The 13,315-nt window shown below is 47.2% G+C and overlaps 1 protein-coding gene across 1 annotated transcript in view; it reads left to right on the top strand.

Moving 5' to 3' along the window:
* The window catches only part of rsu1 (Ras suppressor protein 1), a 71,311-nt gene extending 59,276 nt beyond the window's left edge, over positions 1-12,035 (top strand). Inside the window, exon 9 of the mRNA XM_030087576.1 lies at positions 8,799-12,035. Coding sequence (XP_029943436.1) covers positions 8,799-8,901 — 103 coding nt within the window. The 3' untranslated portion in view covers positions 8,902-12,035. The remainder of the gene's footprint in view (positions 1-8,798) is intronic.
* Positions 12,036-13,315: the final 1,280 nt, after the last annotated feature.

Here is a 13,315-nt window from a genome sequence, read left to right as displayed (position 1 = left end):
GGGTCCACGGATGGGAATGTAGTATGTTAAAGTCTCCCACTGCAATGATTTGATCTGAACTTAAGACTAAACTGGAGAGGAAGTCTGAACATTCAGAGTGTGGAGCAGGGGGGGATACACTACAGCCAGCAGGACTGGCTTCTGTGTTTTCCAGCTGGAGTTCGTGAGGTTCAGAGTGAGACTTTCAAAGGTTTTCTGCTTGGTTGTAGTTCCAGGACTGATTAGAAGATTAGAGTCGAAGACGGACGCTGCTCCACCGCCTCGGCCAGAATCTCCAGGAATATGATCAACAACATGTTTCTTCATTTAAACTGAGATATTCATCCCTCTTGAACCGGGTTTCATTGAGGTTTAATCAATTTAAATTATAATCAGTTATTAAATCGCTAATCGGTAAAGATTTGGAGGAGAGGGATCGGATATTTAACAGTCCACATTTAACTCCTGTGGGTTTTTGTTCTACTGTAGATTCAGCCTTGATTAAGTTTCTCGGATTAACTCCTCTCCTCTTGTGGACGTGCTGTCTGCTGGAGGCGATAACGGAGAGAGAGGTGTGTGGAGAGTGGGCGGGGCCTACCGGCAGTCAGCTGAAGAAGGAATCATTGTGGGCAGAGCAGCTGGCAGGGTTTGCTTCCTCATGTCAATGTTAAGATATTGAAGTTGCCAAGTGGCAGACGTCGCCGATGCTGCTCGCATGGCTAAAAGCTATCAGAAGTCTGGATCCTGGCTGCTCCCGCCAGCTCCCAGTGGGTTGGCGTCATTGAATTCCCAGTTCAGAGTGCTGACAGGAGGAGGAGGAGGAACGGAGGAACAACACACTTGCAGACATTCCCTCCTCTGTGGATTTGTGTTGGATTAGCAGGTTGGACACATGAACACACTGCTCATGGCCTCCCGAGTGTCCACGGTCCCACTGTGAGGGAAATGGTTTGTCAGATCAAATCTGCCATTACGTAGATGCTTTAGTGGACCTGGGTCAGTCTGTCCAACTGAGGCCAAAGGTCAGAGGGTCTGTAAGGTAGTTCAGGTTAGATTCCCACAAGAAAATCCCATGCACACCTGAGAAACTGCAGCATACAGTCCCTTACAGAGGTACTGGAGCGACTGGGCCAATGTCGTTGTTGTTCACAAAATGCATTTTGGTTTAAGATCAAAAGATGAATATGGGCCCAGTGTTCAGAATGTCCTGCTGTTTAAATCACTCAGGACATACAGCATCACTGTTTGTTTGAACAAAACCCACTTTTCATGTGCGCAAAACTATTGGAACATGTGACTGACAGGTGTGTCTTGTGCCCTTTAGGTTATTTTTTCATATATTAAACATCTCTGCATGACTACTCTTTTTGCCTTTTTGTTTTTGTTTTGTTTTTTTTTGCCTTGGGTGAAATCTGCAGAGACTCAATTTCTTGTGAGAGATGTTAAACTAACATGGAGACCAGAGGTCTGTCTGTGGGAGAAAAGGCATTGCAAGCACAACAGTCTTCTGATGTTCTGAAAATGAGAACCACTGAGCAACAGAAAGATTGAGAGCTGTGAAGTAAAACATAAAACATGTCAGCAAGAGCCATTACCAGCAGCCTTCACGGTGCAGAGTGAGTCACAATCCACTGTTTGAAGAGTCAGAGAGCAGCGCAGACCCCTCAGCAGTAAGAGTCAGAAGTCCAGAGGCGAGCCTGAAGAGACCTGATGGGCCAGTGAGAGCCGGACGAACCCAAGCCACGGCAGTGAGAATCCTAACGTGTGGAGACAGGAAGGAAGTGCTCGTCGGTGAAGCATGATGGAGGTAACGCCACAGCTGCCTACAGAAGCAGCCTCAGTAACGTTTGATGGTAACCCTGAAGACCGTTTGCATCCAAACGAATGTGGAGGAAGTCTGTCGAGCAGCAGGACAGTCACCCAGCGCTCACGGCCTTCATCAGGGGACAAGTGGAGCGTTTCAGACCGCCAAGTCCATCACCTGACCTGAACCTGAGAGAACCTACATTTCACCAGCTGGAGAGCAGGGGGGCGCTGGCCAGCCTCTAGAGCGCTGGTTGGCAGCTGGCAGCCCGTGGGCCAATAATATCCGGCCCGCCAGATGATTTTGAAAATGTGAGGCAGCTGCTTCACGGAGGCAGTGACGCCGTCCATTAGCTTGTCAGGATCCGGCTCCTCCTCCTCCTCCATTACCTGTTTGAATCCCTCTGGTTCAGTGAACAGCCTGAGCCCTGCAGCTCCTGCTGCGTTCAGGGACACTTCGTTAAAGCATCCTGCTGCGAGGCGTCTCAGTCAGCTGTTAGCTTAGCTGTTAGCCACCGACGAACTAGCTGGATTTGAACAATTTGTCCGTGCTCCAACATCAGTCGACGGAACGCGATCTCAGCTTCTGACGGTGGAAAGAAGATTTAAACACTGAGCATCTCGGATAGAACAGGAAAAGTCGTTATTGACGGACAGTTCAGTTCTGAGAGGACGGATCTGAGCGGCGTAGCGGTGGCTTGGAGAGAACGAGGGAACATGGTTTGGGTAGGTTTAGTTTCTGGTTTAGCGGCTGTTTATTGTTCTGTTGTTGTTTTATCTTCATCTCGTTGTTCAGGGATCATCGTGTTGCTCTCAGGAGTGAAGCTGCAGCTGTGAGGCGTTCAGGGTCCAATGTCACAATCCAGCTCTTTTCAGATCAGAGGTCTTGTCAACAGTGTTAATTTTGACATGAATTTTTCATTTCATTTTAGTTTTAGTCCCTCACCAAAGACTTGATTTAGTTAGTCACATTTTAGTTTTTTTAGTTTTGTTTTGTTTTAGTTAAAATTTAGTCTGTGGAAATTAGTTTTAGTTTTAGTCTTAATTTTAGTCTTGATGAAATTTGACAGTTTTGTTGTACTGCAGTAAATTAGATAGATGGATAGATAGATAGATAGATAGATAGATAGATAGATAACTTTATTGTCCCAGTAGGAAATTTGTCTTGGGCAAAGTGCAAAGTACTACATCAACATACAAATACACATAAAAACAACACAACATAAAACCACAGTATAGCAGAAGTGCAAAAGGATATTTGTAGAGCCATATGAAATCCGTGTTCACGGAATCGCGGACGGAATCGCGGAAATGACCAATAAAAACGGAATTGGAATAAAACGCGGAATATTGCGGAATTCGTCCTAATCTGGTCTGAAATTCAGTTTTCGGGAGAAAATGGAACCTTATAGTGCAAAGCAAACATGCCGGGGGGACCGCCCGAGCTGCTGCAACGTGTACGTCACTTCCACAGCGCTGCTAAAACTGCGTTCACACCGCCAAATGCTTTCCGCGATTTTGCGTTAAAATACAATTGAAAACAAATGTGAACGCGCGTTCCAGCCACGACGAGACGCGACGCAACAACACGATGTCCAAGCCAGCTGCTCTCTCCCCTCTCACACATTCCAAAAAGTTATGAAACTGCACGCTAAACGCTAAATACGGAGCAGAACAGTACACAGACTTTTATGCCTCAGGGGAAAAGCTTTTTTGTAAATACTGTCAACGTACCGTGGACTGGACTCGCAAAGACGCATGAGACTAATTGAAAAGTATTTCTTTGTTGCAGGACTTTAAACATTAAATGGACTGTTATATCCTATTAAATTGTGGACATTTATTCATTTCCACTTACCAGACACCTTTTTTTTATGGTAAAAATGAGCATAAAAAACAAAATACCAAATTCAGAAATATTAAAACGGAAAAAACTGAATTTGGGAAAAAATAAAACGGAATTGGGGAAAAAATAAAACGGATTTCATATACCTCTAGATATTTGTCACGGTTGTAAAAACTCCACTGAAAGCATATCTTTAATTATGTTTAGATATTGAAATTTAGGATGTATCATATAACTCTTGTATCATAAATATGAAAATCTATGGCTTGTTGGAAAAAAAAATTACTGTATGAACTTCAGATTCTTTCTGTAAATTCTTACAACAAATGACAGCCTGCAAGGAAAAAGCTCCGATCATAATGACCAGCAGGTGGCGGTAATGCAGCCAACGGGATGCAAGCTGCCATAAAACATCACAGAAGAAGAAGAAGAGAAGCACAACAAAAAACAGTGCTGCTGCGGTGCTGCGTCTCCATGCCGGACCGGAGCCGGTGAGCCCGGCGTGAGGACGGTTGTAACCAGCTTGTCCAGCGGCGGCTCTTTCGTCACATTTTTACTCGTCAGTTCATGATGTTCAGAGATTTTGTTTTAGTTTTTGTTGTCATTACTTATTAAATTTACGTTCTCGTCACAAATTAGTCACGGAATAAAGGGTCGTCAACGAATAGTTTTCGTTTTAGTTTTAGTTGACAAAATTAACACTGCTTGTCAAACATTTGGAAACACTCACAGTCGGCGCTTCTATATGTTTGTTTCTAAGGAAATGTGATCATTCACAACACTGACACAACATTATAATGTTCTTTCCACATTTCACAAACATTCTTGTCTTAAAGGACCTGTATCCTGCTTTTCTACCTCGTCCAAACCCTAGAAATGGCATTAACATGGTAACAGTTTATTTTTGGCGCTAAGGAAAAGTCATTTTGTGTGAAATAAAAGATTTTTTGGGGCTAATTCTGAAACCCGGAAGAGAAAACGCTCAGTTTCACTGAAATCCCGCCTCTCCCCCTGTGGACTTTGACTGACAGCTACTTCAACCAATCAGAGCTTCAAAACAAATACGCTGGCTAGCTTTAGCTCTTTAGCTCTAGCTTCTCTACAGGGAAATACACGCGAAAACCTCTTTTCCTGTGAGAAACTCACCAAGTGCAGACCCTTCAGACCCTTCAGACCCTTCAGACTCTTCAGACTCTTCAGACCCTTCAGACCCTTCAGACCCTTCAGACCCTCCAGACCCTCCAGACCCTTCAGACCCTCCAGACCCTCCAGACCCTTCAGACTCTTCAGACTCTTCAGACTCTTCAGACTCTTCAGACCCTTCAGACCCTCCAGACCCTTCAGACTCTTCAGACCCTCCAGACCCTCCAGACCCTTCAGACCCTCCAGACCCTCCAGACTCTTCAGACCCTTCAGACCCTTCAGACCCTTCAGACTCTTGCTCCTGCTTGACTGTTGCTTTCAGATGATGGTTAAAGTTTATCTCCGTAATCGGAGTTACAAAAAGCAGCAACGCTGATTGCCGAGGGCCTGCTGGGGGGGGGCTCAGGGGAGCATCTTCACCGTGTGACGTGAACGTGGGAAACGGACCGTTTTCACGGTGGGAGGGGCTGCCTCTCTGAGCAGCACAAACACGAGGAAAGGTCAAATACACAGGTATGAAGGAAAAAAACGCTTTGGGGTGTTTTTGGTGAGTACATAACTATATAACAAGGTTAAAACATACAAAAAGTGAATTTTGCATGATACAGCCCCTTTAAAAAACAGTTTGTGTGACAAGTAGGTGGCTGAAGACAGCAGCTGCAGTACCTCCAGGCTGCTGCTGTCAGGAGTTTGATGATTCACTTTATTAATGTGCTGGTTTTTTTACTCTACAGAGTGAAGCAGTAGACAATGAAGTTATTAGTACCAGTCTGTGACAAATACAAGCTCCTTTTTAAATCACTAAATTTCTGAAATCGTCGTTTAAACTTCAAGATTGGATAGTTGTTTAGATCTGAAAAAAACCAGTATCTTTCATATTGTGCCGTCGACCAGGACTGAACATGGAGCGCAGATCCTCTATAAGGCGCCCTCGTAAAGTGAGCCATTGAGGATGGATTGATGGACTCCAGACGTTGGAGTCAGCAGCTGTTCCTGTTCACACACATTCTAGATTCACTGCGGTTCAGAATTGAGAAGAGAAATGTAGAAATGGGCAAATGGTTCTGCTGTAGAGGGACAGGGTTCCACTCCGATAGGTTCTTTCCTTCTGAGACTCCCTGTGTGTGTGTGTGTGTGTGTGTGTGTGTGTGTGTGTGTGTGTGTGTGTGTGTGTGTGTGTGTGTGTGTGTGTGTGTGTGTGTGTGTGTGTGTGTGTGTGTGTGTGTGTGTGTGTGTGTGTGTGTGTGTGTGTGTCAGTAGCAGTGAACAGTTATCCCAGTCTTTCATGCCCTGACTGCTTTTTTTCTTCTCATTCACCTCTTGGAATTAAGCTGAAAGTCATTTCAGGGGAACAACCCAGTTCAGACCATCAGTAATCACACACACACACACACACACTTACACACTCACTCACTCACTCACTCTGTGTGTGTGATCTAAATGAATGTGTGGAGGTTATAAAGAAAAATTTTCAGCAGATTCTTGAAGTTTTGAATTTTTTCCCACTTGTTCAGATGTGAACTTCTGCAGTGGTCAGCAGGAAGCACAGCTGGAATGAGTCTGACCTCTGGTTGACCTTCACTGGACTATTTACACAGAAACCACTTCAAGTGAAAACTGAAAACACGCTGTGTGTTTCGATTTTCTGTTTACATGACAGCGTTTCTCTGAGTCAGTGAAAACAGCTTTCCTGTCGTCATGCCGACGGTCTGACAGCGCTGCGGCTCCGTCTCCCTGAGGACAGTCCTGTGCACCACAGGACACCGGGACAAACCTGAAGCATTTGTGGAAACGCTGTCAGGTCCCCAGCTAGGGTTGGGCGGTATCCAAATTTTGATACCGTCTTACTGTCTCCACATTTTACCCCGGTATCCGGTATTACCGTGACTAATTAAAAAATTATAACTCAAGGCTCAGACAGCATCACCAAACTGTCGGCTTGTCCCTACACCGTCCAGAACCTGAATACCAAACACTGATAATGAAACAACATAATGTGCAAAATATTAACTTTTATTAGCAACAGCTTAACAAGTGCAAATACAACAATTAACATAACCATCCAGAACAGCTAATGCGCAGAACGCACCAGGCACACATCAGTTAAAATCACAACCTGAACAACTTCGAATAACAAAGAAGAGCAGCCTCTAAAAAGGTGTAAATACAACAGTCAAACAATTAAATGAACCTGACCATCCAGAGCAGCTGTAGCGCAGAATGCGCCGCGCACATCAATTAAATTCAAAACTGCCTGGTCAGCACACCGCTCTCCCTTCTCGTTAACTCAAACCCGAAATACTGCCGGTCCGCTGCAGTCCTGGTCTGCTTTGGGACCAGGTCACTGCGTGATAGGGCTGTCACAATTATTACAATAATCGTTAATCGCGATTTTTTTACATAATCGCGAATATTTTTCATATTCGCGATTATCGTGAATTATTTATTTTATCCACAAAGTTGCATAAAACTCAGAATCTGACGTCATGGTGGAGCGCCAGCTGCAGCAGCCGCATGCAGCGCCGCAGCCTCGCTCACCCCGCCGTTTCCCTCTCGTCTCGGCTGGATGGTTAGCGAGGCTACGCTAATAACACGGAGGGTGAGGAGGTCCTGGTTCCGAAGGCACGTACCAGGGCACCGCTGTGGATGCATTTCAGTTTTCAGCCCAGCTAAGGGAGCCCAGTGACGTGGAGGAAGCGATGTGTTAATTTTGCCGTAAAACAGTGCTGCCCCCCCCCCCCCCCCCCCCCCCCCCGCGAGTGGACGCACGCATCCCCCCCAATATAACAATATATTCGTCAATCGCGATTTTTTTCCTGACAATTAATCGTCTCCTAAAATTCCTAATCGTGACAGCCCTACTGCGTGACTCGCCATCTTTCTCCGGCTCTCTCTCTCTGTCTCTCTCTCTCTCTCTCTCTCCCTCTGTCTCTCTCTGTCTCTCTCTCTCTCTCTCTCTCTCTCTCCCTCTGTCTCTCTCTCGCTCTCTCTCTCTCTGTGTCTTGCTCTCTCTCTCTCTCTCCGTCTCGCTCTCCCTCTGTCTCTCTTGCTCTCTCTCTCTCTCTCTGTGTCTCTTGCTCTCTCTCTCTCTCTCTGTCTCTCTCCTTGTGCCTCTCGCTCTCTCTCTCTCTCTTTGTCTCTCTCTGTGTCTCTCGCTGTCTCTCTCTGTCTCTGTCTCTCTCTGTCTCGCTCTCTCTGGCTCTCTCTGTCTCTCTCTGTGTCTCTCGCTGTCTCTCTCTGTCTCTCTCTCTCTCTGTCTCTCTCTCTCTGTCTCTCTCTGTCTCTCTCTCTCTCTGTCTCTCTCTCTCTCTCTCTGGCTCTCTCTGTCTCTCTCTGTGTCTCTCGCTGTCTCTCTCTCTCTCTGTCTCTCTCTCTCTCTCTCTGGCTCTCTCTCTCTCTCTGTCTCTCTCTGTGTCTCTCGCTCTCTCTCTCTCTCTCTCTCTCTCTGTCTCTCTCTCTCTCTGTCTCTCTCTGTGTCTCTCGCTGTCTCTCTCTGTCTCTCTCTCTGTCTCTCTCTCTCTGTCTCTCTCTCACTGTCTCTCTCTGTCTCTGTCTCTCTCTGTCTCTCTCTCTCTCTGTCTCTCTCTGTCTCTCTCTGTGTCTCTCGCTGTCTCTCTCTGTCTCTCTCTCTGTCTCTCTCTCTCTGTCTCTCTCTCACTGTCACGTGATGACGTCATGTTCATAAACTTCATCAAAAGTCTCAAACTAAACTCAGTTGGAAGTAAAACTGAAAATTCAACGACATATAAGCGCTGCTGGACAAAGAATCTTTTTTAGGCATTGAATAAATTATATTTTATATTTAATCCTTATCTTCTATATAAGTGCATTGCAATTTTTTTCAATGACGGTACTGACACTGACACCGTTGCTTCTGAAAGGCGCCGCCGGTATACCGTACTGCCTCATTGCCGCCCAGCCCTATCCCCAGCTGTGAAGCGATGAGCGGAGTGTGTTCAGGGCCAGCAGCAGTCGGACCGCTCTGCTCGTGTGTCAGCCTAAAGTCTGTCTTGTCTTCTCTCATCAGCTTGTATGGCAGACACATGCAGGCCAACCCCGAACCGCCCAAAAAGAGCAACGACAAGAGTAAGAAGATCAGCCGTAAACCGCTGGCTGCCAAGAACAAGTGAGGAGGAAGCGGCGTCCGGCGTCCTGCATGTTCCTGTTCTCTGGCTTCACCCCTCATGTCTTTTTACATCCTGTAAGATTATTCTGCCTTTCCCCGACGCTGTCTGCTCTACGGTCCCCTGTACTGCCACTGTTTCACTGTTGCAGCTTGTGTTCGTCTGTCCTCGGCTCTCCGACAGCAGCCCGGTGCTAAGAGGCGTGGTGGACGCCCTGCAGACTCTGATTGGTTCAGAGAATCCTCGGCGTCGCCAGCAGTCGTTCTCCCACAGCGAGGCGTTTCTCCGGATGTCTGCTTTGCTTCCTTTCTTTTTGAAATAACAGTGAAAACGTGAGCACCTTGAGGAGGAACACACCTTGCTCCGGTTGGTGCCGGTGAAAAGACTCGTTCACATCCTCCATGGTTCCTGTGACGCTCTGCGCTGTACGCTGCTCTCTTTAACTTTGGGTTTTTCTGTATTAACTTCATAAAATGCATCAAGAGCTTTGAAGGATTTGCGGTTCACTCCATCCCGTTCAACTACTGCGGCGGTAATTTACACATTGCCGGCTTTACTTCTGACAGGTCATCTGCAGGGTCCGCAGCGTTCTGACCACCGGCCACTTTATTAGGAACACCTGACTTTTCCCATCAGGCCCTGTTTCCACCACAGCGTGAGTGTGGAACGATCCGGAGCGGAACCATTCGGACAGCAAACCTCTGCATCCGTTTGGAATCGGTTCTGGCTTCAGTGTGAAACGAGCTTCAGCGAAAACACTTTGGTTTTGCTTTGTGTTTACACTAGAGATGAGCGGATCCACAACCGCTTCTTAAACTCTCCATCCGCCCGCCGTCCGCCCGCACCAAAGATTTTTTATCAATTTTCAAAACCGAACCTGCCGCCATCTGCGGAATAGTGTTTCGGCTAAAAAATGTTGCTTTTTTTTATTTGAGTGCTTCAACCGCAACCCGCCCGAATGTCATTCAAATCTTCATTTTTCGACAGATCTGCCCGATCGGCGGTTATCCGCAGGCTCCGCGGGTGCAACCGCATTCCGCGCATCTCTAGTTTACACAGCACTTCAACGTTTTGAAAATGTCTGTTTCCACGGCAACGGCAGAAACACTGAGAAGAGTTTTAGTTCTCCTGTTGGTCCACTAGTTGGTGCTGTTGATTGTTTTATGAAACCCCACACACACACACACACACACACACACACACACGTTACAAAGAACAATAAAAATGGCGTTTACCCTGATTCTGGGAGCCGTTGTTGTGTAAACAGACAAAAGTTTTTCACTTCCGCTTGAAATCGCTGCCGTGTAAATATGTCCTGGTTCCACACGGGCAGCTAGCCTTCCTCAGATCATCCTCATCACGTCCACATGCTGGAACACATTCAGTTCACCGGTCAGCTGGTTGTCAGTCGTTGGTGTTCCTAATAAAGTGGCTGTGGGCGTATTTCTACTTGTATGAGACTGAAGCAGCATTACCGAAACCTGAACCTCCTGTGTTCTGTGATGAATGTTGAAGGTTCGGGGTTCTGCAGCTCTCTGGACGCTCTGGAGTGGCTCCCTGGAGCGTTCACTGCCTTAAACCCAGACAGTGGAGCTGCTGCTTCTTCATTCTTCCGGTTCAGCTAATGTTCTGAGTCGTAACTTAGTGTGTTTATAAACCGGACTGTGATGGACGGCGTACAATCCTTAAAACGGCGGGTCGCTTCAATTTGATCTCATTCTTTGACTTCGTTAATCAGTGATTGGTGGAATCTCTACTAAGCTCCGCCTCCTTGGGGCTCCCAGCTGTTTCTCTGCTCTCATTGCAGATATTTCTGGCACTCAAGCGCCCTCTGTTGGCCAGCTGCCACCACTACATGAGCAAAACAGCCCCTTTTTTAACAGCCTAACATGACTAGGATTTCAAAAAAAAAAAAAAGCGAAACAGTTAAAATGTCAAAAGTATCTTAAATATGCTGAAAAATAATATTACAGTTGGAATTAAAGCTTTATGAATGCAGCACATGACAGTTGATGTTCATGAATCAACACTATAAGAACGGTTCACAGCTCTATGGCCTCATTTTAAAGATTAAATGTTTTTTGTGGCTGCAGTTAAGTTTGATTTGGTTGAAAGTGACAAAAACAGCTCTTTAGCCAATAAGGTTTCAGACCCCTGGGGCCTGGACTACGAAGCATGCTTTAGCATACCGGAGACCTCTCTGTCAGACCGCCCCCATCAGCAGGACCACCGAGCAGCTCATCAGCTGGCTCGTTCAGCCCAGGCTTTTCCAGCAGCGATCAGTGCAGCTTGTCATGTAGCCGCTAGGTCGACATTGACACAGCAGTGCTGCAAAAACCAAAGCTTTGGCAGTTTCCCCTGCTGATGGGACAACGTAAGTGGACCGTTAGAAGGTAGTTAGCCTGCTTCGTTGTACAGAAAACCAGGTAAATCCTGACATTAGCTCTGGAAGAGAAAACCAGCGTCGTAGTCCAGGCCTCTGCTCTGCTGCAAAAGACTGGATGAACACTTCCTGTTGTGCGTCTTTTGTGTTGTGTGTGTTTTGTGTCATTGCCCCCTCTGCCTTTGCGTTTGTGGTTTCAGTCTTATTGAAGCTGCAGATGAGATTTCAGGAGAACTTGCCGCCCGGCTCGTACGGAGCAGACGATCCGCTCTGGAGGACCTCGGTGGACTCTGGACTTTTTCTGTGCTTTACTAACTCAAACAGTGCCTTGCTTTTGCTGTCTTCAGCCATCAAGTTATTTTAGCATTAGGAATGTGTACTCCTCTTTTTGACTAACACAAATTGAATTGAATATATTCCATAATATTAAATGTTTCACTTCAGAAGCAAGCCTGAGACAGTTCACCGCGGCTTGTGATGAGGCCTGTCTTTTGTTTCCTTATCACTGTGTATCACAATATATTGTTTTGTTCACTGATGCTGCCAGTTTGTACACAATAAAGAAAAGTTTAACTTGTTTTTAACCTTTGATCAAAACGCTTCCGAGACGATGTTCACACATTCACACTGAGGAAGTGATGAATGCCGCTGAACAACTGATTTCAAAGACAAAACACATAATAAAAGCAATTCTGATATAGTCGTTGTTCTGTATTCACTCCAGTCTGTGAGCAGCATTAAAACCTGACCAAATGTTTCCACTGTGTGTTTCTGTTTCCGTCACGTGTGATTATTCAGGTGGGGGGTTTGTGTTGATGCTCAGAAAACATCTGAAAAATAAAACTGTGGATACCTCTGAAAAAACCCTTTAACAAAATCAATGTACACACACACACACACACACACACACACACACACACACACACACACACACACACACACACACACAGAGCTATATATGGGCCATGAATTAACATAAAAAATGCTCTTCCACACCGAGTGTGATCAGTGTTCTCATGCGGTGTGAGTCGGGGGCAGTCAGTGGTGGGGGGCTTTTATCTGATCCCCGACACAGAGACCGGCTCCTGTCACATGGGATGTGTCGTCGTCGGAGGAGGAGCCCGAGCTTATGGGGGAGGTTGACAGTTACCAGCTAAATATAGTCGGGCTCACCTCCACACACAACTCTGGAGCCCAACCCCTCCAGAGGAGCTGGACTCTGGAACCCAAACCCTTCAGAGGACCTGGACTCTGGAGCCCAACCCCTCCAGAGGAGCTGTACTCTGGAACCCAACCCCTCCAGAGGACCTGGACTCTGGAACCCAACCCCTTCAGAGGACCTGGACTCTGGAACCCAAACCCTTCAGAGGACCTGGACTCTGGAGCCCAACCCCTCCAGAGGACCTGGACTCGGGAACCCAACCCCTCCAGAGGACCTGGACTCTGGAACCCAACCCCTTCAGAGGAGCTGGACTCTGGAACCCAACCCCTCCAGAGGACCTGGACTCTGGAACCCAACCCCTTCAGAGGAGCTGGACTCTGGAACCCAACCCCTCCAGAGGAGCTGGACTCTGGAACCCAACCCCTCCAGAGGACCTGGACTCTGGAACCCAACCCCTCCAGAGGACCTGGACTCTGGAACTGGGTCCCTCTAGAGGGACTGGACTCCGGAACCCAACCCCTCCAGAGGAGCTGGACTCTGGAACTCGGTCCCTCCAGAGGGACTGGACTCTGGAACTCGGTCTCTCCAGAGGGACTGGACTCTGGAACTCGGTCCCTCCAGAGGGACTGGACTCTGGAACTCGGTCTCTCCAGAGGGACTGGACTCTGGAACTCGGTCCCTCCAGAGGGACTGGACTCTGGAACTCGGTCCCTCCAGAGGGACCGGACTCTGGAACTCGGTCTCTCCAGAGGAGCTGGACTCTGGAACCCAACCCCTCCAGAGGACCTGGACTCTGGAACCCAACCCCTCCAGAGGACCTGGACTCTGGAACCCAACCCCTTCAGAGGAGCTGGACTCTGGAACCCAACCCCTCC

This window comes from Salarias fasciatus, unplaced genomic scaffold, assembly GCF_902148845.1.
Source record: "Salarias fasciatus unplaced genomic scaffold, fSalaFa1.1, whole genome shotgun sequence".
NCBI lineage: Eukaryota > Metazoa > Chordata > Actinopteri > Blenniiformes > Blenniidae > Salarias > Salarias fasciatus.
Note: the sequence above shows the minus strand (reverse complement) of the source record. Positions and strands in the feature narration are given on the sequence as shown.